Consider the following 13,196-nt stretch of genomic DNA (forward strand, 5'->3'; position numbering starts at 1 on the left):
CGATAAAACATACTGCCAACAAATACTTTATTCACGGTAATCAATAAAACAGTAAAACAGCAAGGAACACTGGCGTAAATATTATACTCATAAAAGACAGAATAAGATACGCATTTCTATGACAAAGAAAACTAATACATGTAATACCAGGAAACATCTATACTCACGTCTTTATCAGCAAACTGGCAGAACGGTTTCATGTATTACACATTCCACATATATTCCACATATATCAACATATTAACATATTTACAAAAGCTATATGCTACATCTGTCGTCGGAGCTAAGCATGGCCCACGGCATGCTGGTGGATTTTGTGACGTCCTACAAAACCGAGCATGCGCCGTGTGGGCAGCGAGGGCAGCAGGCCCTCCCCGCGGTCTCAGCTTCCTCTGCTTCCCCCTGCTCCTCCCCGGCTGGCGACAAGCGGGTTGTTTCTGTGGCTGCAGCCAGTTCCTCCAGCTCTATTTCCTCTTGTTGCAGCACACGGCTCGAGGTCCTGGCTGTAACTGCTCTTTGTGACTGGTCCAACAGGGAGCGCTTTTCTACCCATTTGCTAGACTCGTCGTCACCGGCAGGCTTCTCGTCTACCTTCTCAGCTGAATGCTTCTTGTCGTCTGTCTGTGGGCTCCTGGATTTATCTACTTCCGTACTGGCGGGCATCGGGGCAGTCGGGGAGTGTGTCGGACTAAGCTGTTCCAGTGGCCTTGTGGGCTCAGCCTCCTCTACCGTTTCAGCCAGGTGCTCCTGGTCTGGTTTGGAGAGTCTTTCGGCTGGATTACTGGCGGGTATTGTTGCTCTGGGGCAGTGAGCTGGAAACAAATGAAAATATCTTTTTAATATCCCAGTAAGAAGAACATTGTAAGGGAAATATTGATTGGTTGAAACATCATAAGAGCCCAGTGGCCGAATAGGAACTAGGTTTCTGTCTATGTCTATTATTAGGTAAGCGTGGTCCACAACAGAAGAATTAAAAGCCCTGCAAAACAAACGGGTATTGATCTTGCTTAATCATCATGAAAAGACCATTGTTTCTCACCAGTGATGCCGCAGGCCTGTAGGAACTTCTGGTGAGACTCTTCCCAGTACCTGGAGGCCAGCAGTTTCTCCCTGAAGGCGCGTGCTTCCGCGAACTCTGACCTGGCGTTCTTGAGGACATCCTCGATTCTTTCAGCCCACTTCTCTGCATCCCCGTCGGTCGCGGTGTCTCCCTTCATCTTGACGATGCAGTGGCGGAACTTGGGCTGCCCCAGCCTGTCTGATAGCTCCTCTATCAGCTCTGCGAGTCCCGAGTGCTCAGAGATGAGGACGGGAACTCCTGCCGCGATGGCCTCCAGGCCGACCAGTCCGAACGGTTCAGCCCGAGACGGCATCAGGACCAGGTGACAGTTCTCCATGTCTCGGCGGATGTCCTCTTGAGTGCCGTACGGAAGCAGTGTGGGCTTGACCCGCCCGGATCTCAGCTTCTCCTCCAGGATTCTCTTGCTCTCCTTGAAGTCGTTCTCATCGATGCCGCGGACTCTCAACCTCAGTGTGTACTGACCATCAAGACGTTGTGCCACCTTGTCAATGGCTCCTGCGGCCAGGTCGTGACCTTTCAGCATCTCCACATCCCGCACCCTGCCAGTGGACAGAACTATTCTCTCTGGCTTTCGGACTTTTTCACTTTCTTCATCAAAGCTCACATTTGCTTTGCTGAACACCTTGGAAGGTTCAGGTAGGAAGATGTGGTGATCCACGCGATTCCGACGGAGGAACCTGTCGTAGTGGCGGTGAATGCGCGCTCCTACCGAGAAGACGACATGAGCCTGGCCGATGTCTTCCTGGATGCTGGCTTCCTTCCTCCCCACACCCAGGGCCTTCTCGTCACTCTTGTAGTGCTCGGTCTCCTCTGGCGCCACGTGACCAAACATGGCAAGCTTGGCGTGTGGAAATCGCTCTTCCTTGATCTTCCTGGCTGCTCTGCTGGTGACGTCAACATGGCCCACAATGCAACTGACATTTGGCGGGAGGTACGGGAAATGAACGCTGTGGTACACAGTCAGCCACTCTAGGGACGGCTTCGCGCTGCTGTCGGCATCAAGGCGAGGTTTGAGGAGTCTGACTCTATCTCGTTCTGCATCTCTCTCATCTTGTTCAGTTGCCTCCAACACGGTGGCGTAGACCTCGGCGCCCGCGGCGGTGAGCATGCGCGCGACGTTCAGGTTGATGGTGGAGATTCCGCCCTTCGATGTGCAGAATTCATCTCCAACCAACAGGACTGAACCTTTGCCTTGAATGATATTCGTTTTTCAAAGGGAAAGAAGAAATATGAAGTGTCATTAGATTGTTTTCAGAATCAACTATAATTACAATAAAGTAAGGAGGTTATAAAGTATCAGTATCAGTAATTATGCCTATGATTGAATGAATTCTGATTAAACTTAAGACACGCGTACTTAAAAAGACATATTGCCCTGCTGACATTAACCATTATAGTATGACCAAAATGATCTAGGTACCCTGCACTTTAAACTGAAAATATAAAACCACGAACAGTCTCGATCTTACCGAACCCCATACAGCATATGTGACATTGCACTTATGCTTCTAGAACTTTTTAACAACAGACCTAGGGTAGCGACACTTGGGTGGCAACAGATTCAGTCTTGTACGTCACCATTAATCAGACAATACCAGAAATGTTAGAAGATTCCAGTTGTCGCCTCACAGCCTCCATAGCCGCCGGCTCCGTGGGTGTTGAAAGCCCGCTATCATCGCCGTCGGCAGTGTACTCTCGCTTGTAGTGGCCTGGGAGAGTCGAGAGACGGTAAATAGTGAATTTCTGGTCTGGACAGTTTGACCAGAATCACCTCTACATAGATAAAGCTGACAACGATTTTTAAAAACTTGTGTCGTTTCTTCCAGCTGAACTTGTCCAATTTCAATAATTTGATTACGGCTCTATTTTGTTGCATTTGTTGCTATCTAGACGGAACATTTTTTTGTTATTTTCTTAAGGTCAAGCTTACCCAGTGTCAGGTGTGCAACGGGTTCCTTTCCGCCATCTCTGACCTCCTTAAGCAGTTCCAAGTTTAGTCGCGAGGTGGTGCTGCTGTTCCAGATGTCAGCACTTACTTCCACCCGGAACGGCTCGTAGAACTTGTTGGTTTCGAACGTGTCTTCAAACATGAGGCGCTGAAACAAATAGAAGTAGCAATAATTGCGGAAATATGATAAACGGCAAAAACAACTATATACTATTGCGCAATCGCGCATATCAGACTTGCACGAACACAAGCAAGAAGACTAAACCTTCGAGACTAAAACGTGATTTTCACTGTTAATGTAAACTTAGCATCCATTTTAACAAAGAGCATCGGTCGGTAAAGGAAACACAAAGAGAGAACTTCTTATACAAACCTTCGGAGATGACGGCACAAACATGTCTCTTCCATTTGAAACACTTCCTTTAAGGTGGTAGAGAGCACCTGGGCAAAGCTCGCAGGTCTTGGAGTCACTTGGCTTAAACTTCCAATCTCCCTCGTCCTGCTTAAGGGTCTGTACGTGATCAAAATGAGGGTAAGAAATTACAAAAATAGCAGAATCAATTGCCACCGATTCTTCTCAACTGAATTATCGGAAACGTAAATTTGATATTTATAAACATTATCATCTACCTTACCTCTTTCATGATCCTTGTGTTGGAGACGATGTAAACTTTCAGCTTGGAAATTCCGTAGTCCTCCATAGATGAAAAGGCCATCAGTAGCCCGTTCCTAGACACACTCAGAGCCTTCTCTGTCCTCCCCACCACCCCGAACAGGCTGCCTTTCTTGAACCTGGTCACGGCCTGGGAGGGGGTGAGGTCTGTAACCGGCAGCAGCTCGGGGGAGTTTCCCACCACGTGCACGACTTGGACGTCTTCTGGGGTGAGTTCTAAAACATAAACGACAGTAGTTTTTTGATCAGATATATTGTAAATGTGCTAATACAATGCAGTAAAATGAGGACTGATAAGAAAGCTTTATTTCTTACCTCTTGCATCATCAATTGCAAGGTACATTTTCTTCATTCAGTCCCTGTTCACATTATTTAGGCAGGAAGTTACTGCTTTACAAAAAAAGGAACACTTCTAGATTTGCGATTGATCTTCGTTACCTGTTGCATCATCCAGGTGCAGCACGTGCGGCAGTAGGATGTCCACCGGCCCCTCCACGTCCTCACACTGGATGGAGAAGAGCGGACCCACCGGCATCCATTCCCCCACCTGCTGCCAGTTGTCGGACCAGTTCGCACTCCTGTAGGTCACGTGCAGCGGGTAGGGCGTCACCACGCCCAGGTCGGTCCGTCTGCACAGGTACTTCCCTTCACCTGGCAGCCGGAGATACCTAAGGAGATAAATGCGGGTGATTTTTTCGACATCTATATTCAAACAGGTATGACAGTCTATGGTTCTTATTGTATTGGACGTCAAGCCTGAAGAAGCCTAGTACAATATGCGTGTCTACTTTGATAAAACGGTTACTGTGTTCTTCTATACTTCAGTGATTAGGCCCTGAAATAGAGCAAATAATCTTGGTGTTGTTATTATGGCTTTCAAAGTCAGACTTGATCCATGTTATGATATCCATCATTGCTACTATCTATGTTGTTTTCGGTTCTTCTACTGTCTATGTTGTTCCGGAATGAGCCGATGTTATAATGACTACTCACCATTCTGTGGCCTCGGTCATCTCAGGGCTAACCTTTTGTAACGGCAAGGCGTCACGGTATTCCTGGATACATGGGAAATTGCAATTGGTGAAGCTATATCGTATATGTAGATGTGTCGTATATATGAGTACTACAATGCACATAGTAGTTATGTAAGGTTTTCATAAAAGATAACCATAATTCAGACAGACTACATACTTTTTCAGAATGAAAAATATCAATAAAGGAAATGACTGCTTTCACACCTGACCGCTCATGATGTATCGTTTAACATTAGTGTGACATAAGTTAATAACATATATGATTAAGGTCAATGAATTTCATCTGGTCGGCAATTAAAATACGGTCATTACTATCAAACCCCGTTTCAAGTGAAGTCGTCAACTAGACTAGTACTGCGCTTGCGTTATACTTGAGCTCATACATTCACCTTATACACCCGCTGTACAGCTGCAGCCAGGTCCGGTTTGCTGATGTTCCGCAGTGTTTCCTCCAGCTGCGGCAGGTAGTGGAGCGGTCCGTGGGGGGTCTTCGTGCGCCACGCCTTCAGCATCTGGAACGCCTCCTGGGTTTTTAAGACTACCCCAATGTTGCTCAACACGGCCCTGTTCAGTCCCAGCTCCTGTCCCAGTCGGATCCACAGCTGCCCCTCCTCACCAACAGCCCTGCTGACCTGGTATAGACGGTTGTCTGGACAGAAAGGACATCAATTTTAGGAGTGTACAAAACAAGCAAAAACATGTACCTGAAACAATTTTTGCTGAAGCAAAATACACAAGAGGGGATTTCCACATTAAAGATATTGGAGGCGAACAGGGGTACTTTTAACAGTGGATATAGATGGGCCAAGGAACATTTAAACAAAGAGATAGCATTTATTATAGGTAGCTATACTATATAGTATCTGATGTAATAATGATATGATAACTATATAGTAATGATATGATATAATATAATATGATACTGATATAAAAACTAATTATAAAACACCATATGAGGTTCCTTTATCAATTCAGATAGAAACGCCCTTCGCACTTACCGATGAAGTACTTGCCAATGGCGCCCTCCACCGTTCTGATGACAGGAAGCTCGAGTGGCCGTTCCCAGTTTCCTTCAGACATTCTCAACAAGTCACCCGGCACGTGACGTCTCACAGCCTCTATAGTGAGAGACTTTGTTGTTTCTCCGCTTCCAACACTGGTACTGGAGTACAAGGCAGGAAACTCGTCCCAACAGGCCTCTATCACCTTCGCTACCGTCTGAGCCTGGCGCCACGCCTTCTCCGGCTCTCCCCGGATCCGGATTTCTTCTCTTGTCGGGAAATGGCGGTACATGACGTCTTCTGAGTTCTCTCCAACATGAACGACAACTGTGTCCTTGGTGAGGAGACGGCGTGTGGTCTGCTCCATGGACAGGATACGGGAGACCATGGTTTCCGGTAGACCCAGAGGAGGCTCTTGGCTGTACTCTATAGTAACAGAGATCTCCTCTCCGCCTGATGGCACAACCTCTGGCCAGCAGTGCGCCACCTCGTCAGGCTGGGCGGCAGGAAGCTCTGTTGGAAAGATCACCGACCCTGAGTAACACAGGCCGAAGTGCTTCATCAGGGGAAGGAGACTGTTGAAGGTGGCTATGTTGTCTCCAAGCAGGTTCTCCATGAAACTGTCGCTTGCCCTGCCCGTCTTTAAGAAGGACACCCTGCCTTCATCGAACTGAACTCTCGCGTGTTCAGAGAGAGACTCGGCTATGCTGTCCAGATATGCCGGTAGGTCATGCCTGAAGATCTGCTTGAAGAGTGTGAGGATGATGGTTGGGTCCGGGAAGACCAGATCTTCCATCCCCCTGATGTGGTTGTAGAACAGGATCTGTCCGGTCACGTGCAGATAGCTGAGCGCGTTCAGCACGTCTGACTCCTTCATCCCTGCAGCTGCTCCGACGTCCTGACAATCCCTGACACGAAGGTACGTCCGTCCTGAAGTCTTGATGTCTTCTGTCAGTTTCGTCCACGATGTCGGCAGCTCTTGGCGGGCAGCTGGGAACAGTCGCTCGTCCTTCACCATTTCTGCCATCCTGTTGCACAGAACTTCGATACCCTGGAACGTCTTGCTGCTGACCGGGATAACCTGTACGTTTAACAGACCTTTGGGTCGTCCTTCAAGCAACTTCTCCAGTGACTCTTTCTTGGCCAAGATGTCGTTCTTTGTGAGACCGTAGAAACGTTCGGGTATGTCCGATCCACCGTCCGCTGCATCCACCGCCCCCTGACAGAGTTGAATCTCTTCTTTCAGCCTTGTTTGTATTTTTCTCTCAGCGACCTGGATGTCTCTCTGGATGGAGGAACAAGCTGCTGCTATCATCTCCTCGGCTTGGTCTGGCGGGAACAGGTCAACTTTGGTTCCTACAACAAGGATAGCCGGGTTGAACACGTGGGAAGTCACGGATGTTAGCCACGTTCCCACTCGTTCCTGGAACTCTTCTGACTTGTATCCTGGCAGGTCTACATTGAGGATGTGCAGGGCCTGACGTGTCAGGAAGAACCGGTGCGTGTAGTGGTAGATCTGGTGACCTCCGAAGTCGTACATCTCGTACTTGACGTTATTCTTGGTGTCATGGAACGTGATGACGTCAACACCGATGGTTCTGTCAGTTTCAATCTCCACGTGACCTTGACCTTTGATCATACAGTTGATCAGACTGGTCTTCCCTGCCTCCGTCAGTCCCAGAATCACACCCTTGACTTCGAAAGGTTTTGTGGCGTCGTCCGCATGCGCGCCGGGATGACGTAGACGTTTCTGCATGGTTACTACAGAGGAAACGGTCACATAAAGTATAATGACTACAACAGACAACATACAAATGGAGTACATAAAATTGGTTGAGATGTATGGACCGGGTAAAATTGTCTACTTCCGACGCTGTTTGAGACAAAAATTTCTATCAATCAATCCTCTATGAAAGCAATGATTTTAGTTGGAGGGGGGAGGTATGTAGACGGAAGTTAAATTCCTGATGTTAGCGGCAATGTAAGAAAAATTCATTCAATGTGTCTTTGTAAAACCGCCTATTGTGCGATCATCCTTTGATGACTCGAATGGACAGATTTGCGGATTCGCAAGTCATGATCAAAAGTAGTCAAAAAATGATTAAAACCGCAACGGGCACTAAACAAAAACACATTGCAATCATGTATTAGAGATATTGTTGTCTAGCTACCTTGACTTTCCTGTGCGGAATGCTCCCTCTGTGTCGTTTGTTGACCAGGTTGTGCCGCCTGCTGTTCCCCGATGCCGTAGAACCGCTCCCAGTGCCGCTCCCGTTCCTCCATCTCCTCCACCAGGAAGTCCTGTCCCTCCTCCCGCAAGACCCGCGCTAACCAGTCGTACGGCTCCTGCCGCCCACTGTTCTGCAGCATCCTTACCAACCGCTCCCCCCTGCTTACTGGTGTCGGCTTCGCCTGGGGAAGGGAACATCGGCAGGGGTGGCGTGACTAGTTAACATTTCTGTACTTCTGCGTATGTTTGAATCCTTTAACTGTGGTTGTCTGATTGTAAAGTCTGAACAGCAGAAACTACTAGGTAGACGTATGCAGGTTTACAATCATACCAGCCACATTGAAGTTTGTCGCCAATAGCTGCCCCCTGGTTTAACAACTTTGGCTGTACATGTGTTATGGTTAAGTCAACCTAATGAATAAATAGATGTTGTAAACTAGTTATTGCTCCTCAAAACGTATTAGGCGCAGTTTTATTTGGAAAGATTACACTTTCTTATTGAAAATTCTGTTAGATAAAAAATATCTAGTGCAGAACGTAATTTGTGGTGAGTAGTAGTCCACTGTTTTCTGCTGCTGCAGTAGTGGAAACATCCTATTTGTGGTGAACGATTGATTAACTAATCCGTATGGTATAAATCCTCATCAGTATACTCCATCATGATGCCAAATTGTAGTAGAATTGTTTTTATATGTAAAGTACATATGGCACAATAAATGACAACTGCCGGTTACACCACGTGACCTACCTGGACCTCAGTCGGACTCAGCTGGTTCTCCTGTTCCAGCCGTGTGAGAACAGCTGGGAGGTTCATGTTGTCAGCCAGGAACGCACGAGTGTTGCCCAAGGCCATCCAGCACGGGAACCTCAGTTCACCTGTGGAGATGAACAGACAAGCGGCACACATCAGACATCATATTAGTTCACAAAATGTTGAAACATTTCATATTACGGCAATAAAGTTGTATACAATGTATATATTGCGCACGTATTTTACAATGATTTTCTAACATCCCGTCGACTTATTCAATCGTCCATACTAGAAAGTATGTTAAACTAATAACTTTCATATAACCAAAAGCCTTCTGTGTGCTCATTGTGAAAATGTTCTGAAAAATAGAGACGTTATATACCAATTAATATCAATGTGCAAAACATTGGCTTAGGCTGATATGACAGAAGTTAGATAAGGAAGTAAACAACTTTTGCTATTCCTCTTTTTTATGTTAAGATTACACGAAAATACGTTAAGAAAATGCTTTGATTTACAAGTGACCAAAAGAGCCGCTGCTTTTGTGTTGTGTAACAGCCATGATATGTCCACCCTCACCTGTTTGTCTGCAGAGCGCGTCACGCACATCCCTGGCGATGCCGTCCACCCCCCTGTAAACACTGCCGGGCATCGTCTCCTCAGCCCTGTCCCGCTGGACCCGCCTGGCCGGCGCCTCCAGGGTTGGGTACTGCCGGCTGACTAACGTACCGAACTCACGGAAGTCATCCTGGTTCTGGTCCAGCCAAATGACGTATCGAGGCTTGTTGTTCCTCACGGCAGTTTCCAGTCCGACCGTGAGCGAGGACTGGTCAGCAAGCAGGTGTCTGCTGATCACGGGCACGACGAGTTTCTCGCTGCCGAGGGTCAGTGCGGACGTGAGCTGTGCGCGGCTGACGTCACCAGGAGTGCCTGTGAGCTGCTGACGGAATATGTCTGTCCGGTGTAAACTGTAGCCGCCTATGTCCATCCGCAAACCCACCAGCCCCTCCACCAGCCTCCTGACGAACTCCTCGTCCTCTGCTGCGTGCAGGAGGACAACACGCGGACCTGATAGGAAATAACGGGTTCACAACAAATAAGATTAACATTTGAAATTCCATTTTGCCATGTACATGTATTGGGAATCATCACAGCAATGTGGGTAATGAACTGTATTTCTGTCTGTGCCATTTCAGTGTGAAATCAAGATACGATATTCTACACAAGATATTGTAGATTTATGAAACCAAGCCCTTAGAATATGCCAATAGGTTTTGTAAACTCACCTATCATACTTTCATATGTATATTATATATAGTGTTATAATCTCCTGTCACGCCATAAAGATAAGGCCTGGAATACAAGTTTTGACTTGAAATAGTGATGCGGAACTTGTTCATTTTCAGAATATCTCTGAAGGACTATCCACACTGAAAATTGAAATCCTCTATATGCCCTAATTGAAGTGAAAGTGACCGATGTGGCTCACCTGTCTCCATGGTGATTGACAGTTGTGATGTCAGAACAGGAGAGTTAGGCGCCCGGTGTGATGAGACGGACAGACGACATCCCGGACTGCGGTGTGTCTACTCGGGCGGAAATTAAAAAGGAACGATAACTATACGATTTTCGGCCCAAAGACATTCAGACGACGATGTAGTATACTAGTACAGTAGTGCTCATGCCAATGAAATCCAGAGAGAGTGCAGATTTCTGATGGCCGGGTTTCCTTTCAGAGAAGATTGAGTTGTCAAGTCAATCTTTATTTCTGTATCATTTGTTATTATTTGACAGTTTTATTGTTACTATGTATTACTATGTATTGGGTTAAACCCCCCAGGAATCTTTGAAAAACGCCTCCTGCAGGCGATATGTATTCCTGGGTTAACAAAATAAACAAACAAACAAACAAACAGTATTGAATGAGGGAGATTACTACTGCTGGTGTAAAGTACACCTATTTGATTGATGTTGATAGGATTATCTATTTATATCTACTAGTATATAGCCGGTATATAAAAACTCAATATATCTGTATTTAGATCAATTTACGAGTGCATTTCTTCCCTTGACCTCACACGCCGACCGCTGGCGCGGATGTACTTTGGACGTGTGGACCTTGGAACGGGCGTGTCACACACGGATTATATAAAGTGCGTCGCCATTTTGTGTCGCACATGAAAGTAAAGTTATGGTAAGTTATACCCTTTGCAATCTTTGATGCCCAAACTTCCCTGCCTTGAGCGCTTACTACAACAAAACGAGTCCGGCAACTAAACATATACATTTGAAATTTGAGTAAGTCCGAATCCCTTCGTGTTGGAAAGTAAAGTATGGGATTTGATTTATAGTCAGCGTGCTCATTACCGAAGATGAACAAGAATATACTTTTACCAGCAGACGAACGCCCAACGTCGTTAAGGTTCATCTACTGCTACTTTTGGTTGTAGTTTCGGACATACATACTAGTAAAGGATATAATGGTCCAAAGGGATAGCCTTATTACTCATGTGAGGAAAACAAAAATTTACATGATATATAACTTACATGGCATGTAACTTAAAACGTTAACTCATCAAAAACTGAACTAAATTTGTGTTTTAATGTTTACGGTTACCTAGTCTGTTCACCTTACCTGTGCCCAGGTGTGTTCTGTAAAGAAAATGTCCGCCCAAGAAAAGGGACAAGTTTAAAGTTCATGGGGGTAGGGGCAGGTTGTAGAGGATCTAGAACCTGCAAACTTGTAATTGTCTAGTCGTAACAACAATGTAACGTTACATTGTACTTTTTGTTTATACTGTGGGAACAAAACAACGTGTTGTCTCTCTTCTCGTTGAAACGTGTTTCACAGGAAAAAGGTTTTTCAAAGTTTACCCCCGAGTTGGTTCGTCCGACGTTAAACTTTAACCACGTTTGTCAAAAATGCCAACATCAGCAAGTTGTTTTGCACCCGGTTCATTGCAGCCGTGTAGAAGCGCCGACTGGCGTTACTTTAGTGAAGCGCAGACCGACAAATCATTGCTTGTAGTTTTACAGCAAGCGCGCGTTTGCTACGTGCGGTATGCAAGTAAATTGTTACTTTAAAATTGAAACAAAGGCGTAAGGACGGGAAATCTACATTACAGTTTCTTCCTAGTGTCCTATTTCCCCATTACCGTTCATATGATGCTCCGTCTGTGGGTCGCTTCTAGGCGAAAACATTGAAGAGGTTATAGAAGGACGGGTTCATTGAAGTGAAGGGGGTGCAGGTTCGTTACAACGTGTAAAAGAACGCCCCTACAATACACCGCAAGCTGATGTTCAACAACTCCTTGATGTCTACCTTAATTAACTTAACGATGGCTTTGTTACAGCTATCAAAAGCTTCTGTATGACGCACTTGGTTTGGCCTTGTGTACGCCATTGGTAAACACTTGTCGCGCCACCAGCGGTCCCACCTTTGTGCCGTGGCGACGCATCTGGTGGTGACCTCGGGGTCAACCTACCAGCATGGCGTGTTGTTGGTTTGCTTACCTGGCGCAAACACGTCTGCTCAAAAATAGTCCTCGCTGGACTTTGCTGCTAGGCCGGAATGGCTGTCTTGGATCTAGTTCTTTGTTGCCGTCTCCTACCAAGCATCTAACTTTGTGGAGAAACTGTGCATCGCACTACAGAAATAAATACAACTCAGCTTCAGGGCATTGGATTGCATGGCTATTCAATTCCCTTGGTTTGTTGTTGTGATTCAAATGCAATATACGCCTAAAGCTGGTACAAGCGATGCAAGTGCTTGACAATAAACTCAATTTTATATTGAAGTTTTCTCGGGTATAGAGGTTCTTTTTTCAACAACCAGGTAATCTTACCTGCTGACGTTTCGGTATCTGTCAGATACCTTCTTCAGAGCTTCTGACTGGAGTGCTGCTTCTCACCGCTATAAGTAGCCGATGTAGGTGGCGCTTTTGCGGTGAGAACACTGTCCCAAATGCAGCTGAGTTTGTATGCCCCCTCGTCTCGGTTCATCACCGGTGCTGTCTTCCTTATCCAGACCGCCTCCTTAATCCACCGGGTGCGTCTGTTGTCCTCTCTGCCGATGACCTTGGCCCCCTCCCAGTCAATGATGCAGTTGTGTCTGGCAATGTGGTCAGTGATTGCCGATTTTTTGTCTACTTGCTGTGCTTGTCTTTTCGTTTTCTCTCTGTGTTCGTTCCGTGCTGGTAATGTTTTGTTTGAAAGAAGAGCTGGCGTAGTTCATGTACCGGTCAGACGACACAATCATCGTCTTGAAATTTGTTGACAATGTTGATAATGCAAGTTGATGTTGATGAACAAGTATCACGTAACTCCGCATAAAGAAGCTCATGTGCATCTGAAAACATTTGAAGCTTTTGTATCACTGAAATGTCATTTCCGAGTGATGATTTAGCAGATTCAGTAGATTTGGGTCCATTATGCATTCCTTGTCTCACTCTCCTGGTCAATTATCAAGTAAAAGCCAC

General features: G+C 46.2%; 2 protein-coding genes across 2 annotated transcripts; both read right to left on the reverse strand.

Moving 5' to 3' along the window:
• Positions 1–10: 10 nt before the first annotated feature.
• Positions 11–2,770, reverse strand: LOC136449216 (uncharacterized). Its single transcript, XM_066449107.1, has 3 exons — positions 2,677–2,770; positions 1,040–2,272; positions 11–812 (listed from the first exon to the last, which is right to left on the reverse strand). The coding sequence occupies exons 1-3, from the start codon at positions 2,717–2,719 to the stop codon at positions 325–327; spliced, it is 1,764 nt and encodes a 587-aa protein (XP_066305204.1). The 5' UTR covers positions 2,720–2,770; the 3' UTR covers positions 11–324.
• A 197-nt stretch (positions 2,771–2,967) lies between these two features.
• LOC136448651 (uncharacterized) lies at positions 2,968–10,249 on the reverse strand. The gene is made up of 11 exons (XM_066448289.1): positions 10,208–10,249; positions 9,298–9,786; positions 8,716–8,843; positions 7,909–8,149; positions 5,735–7,498; positions 5,126–5,385; positions 4,696–4,757; positions 4,141–4,370; positions 3,665–3,918; positions 3,403–3,540; positions 2,968–3,177 (listed from the first exon to the last, which is right to left on the reverse strand). The coding sequence occupies exons 1-11, from the start codon at positions 10,215–10,217 to the stop codon at positions 2,968–2,970; spliced, it is 3,786 nt and encodes a 1,261-aa protein (XP_066304386.1). The 5' UTR covers positions 10,218–10,249.
• Between the last annotated feature and the right edge of the window lie 2,947 nt (positions 10,250–13,196).

This window comes from Branchiostoma lanceolatum, chromosome 14, assembly GCF_035083965.1.
Source record: "Branchiostoma lanceolatum isolate klBraLanc5 chromosome 14, klBraLanc5.hap2, whole genome shotgun sequence".
Classification (NCBI taxonomy): Eukaryota; Metazoa; Chordata; class Leptocardii; order Amphioxiformes; family Branchiostomatidae; genus Branchiostoma; species Branchiostoma lanceolatum.

Bases quoted from the DNA above. Each gene is read 5' to 3' on its own strand.
- LOC136449216 (XM_066449107.1), bottom strand. From the start codon at position 2,719: ATGGAGGCTGTGAGGCGACAACTGGAATCTTCTAACATTTCTG. The intron at 2,273-2,676 runs GTATTGTCTGAT...ATATCATTCAAG, and splicing joins GGAATCTTCTAACATTTCTG to GCAAAGGTTCAGTCCTGTTG. The intron at 813-1,039 runs GTGAGAAACAAT...ATTTGTTTCCAG, and splicing joins ACAGGCCTGCGGCATCACTG to CTCACTGCCCCAGAGCAACA.
- LOC136448651 (XM_066448289.1), bottom strand. The intron at 7,499-7,908 runs GTAGCTAGACAA...TTTCCTCTGTAG, and splicing joins TTCCGCACAGGAAAGTCAAG to TAACCATGCAGAAACGTCTA. The intron at 4,758-5,125 runs GTGAATGTATGA...CCATGTATCCAG, and splicing joins CTGTACAGCGGGTGTATAAG to GAATACCGTGACGCCTTGCC.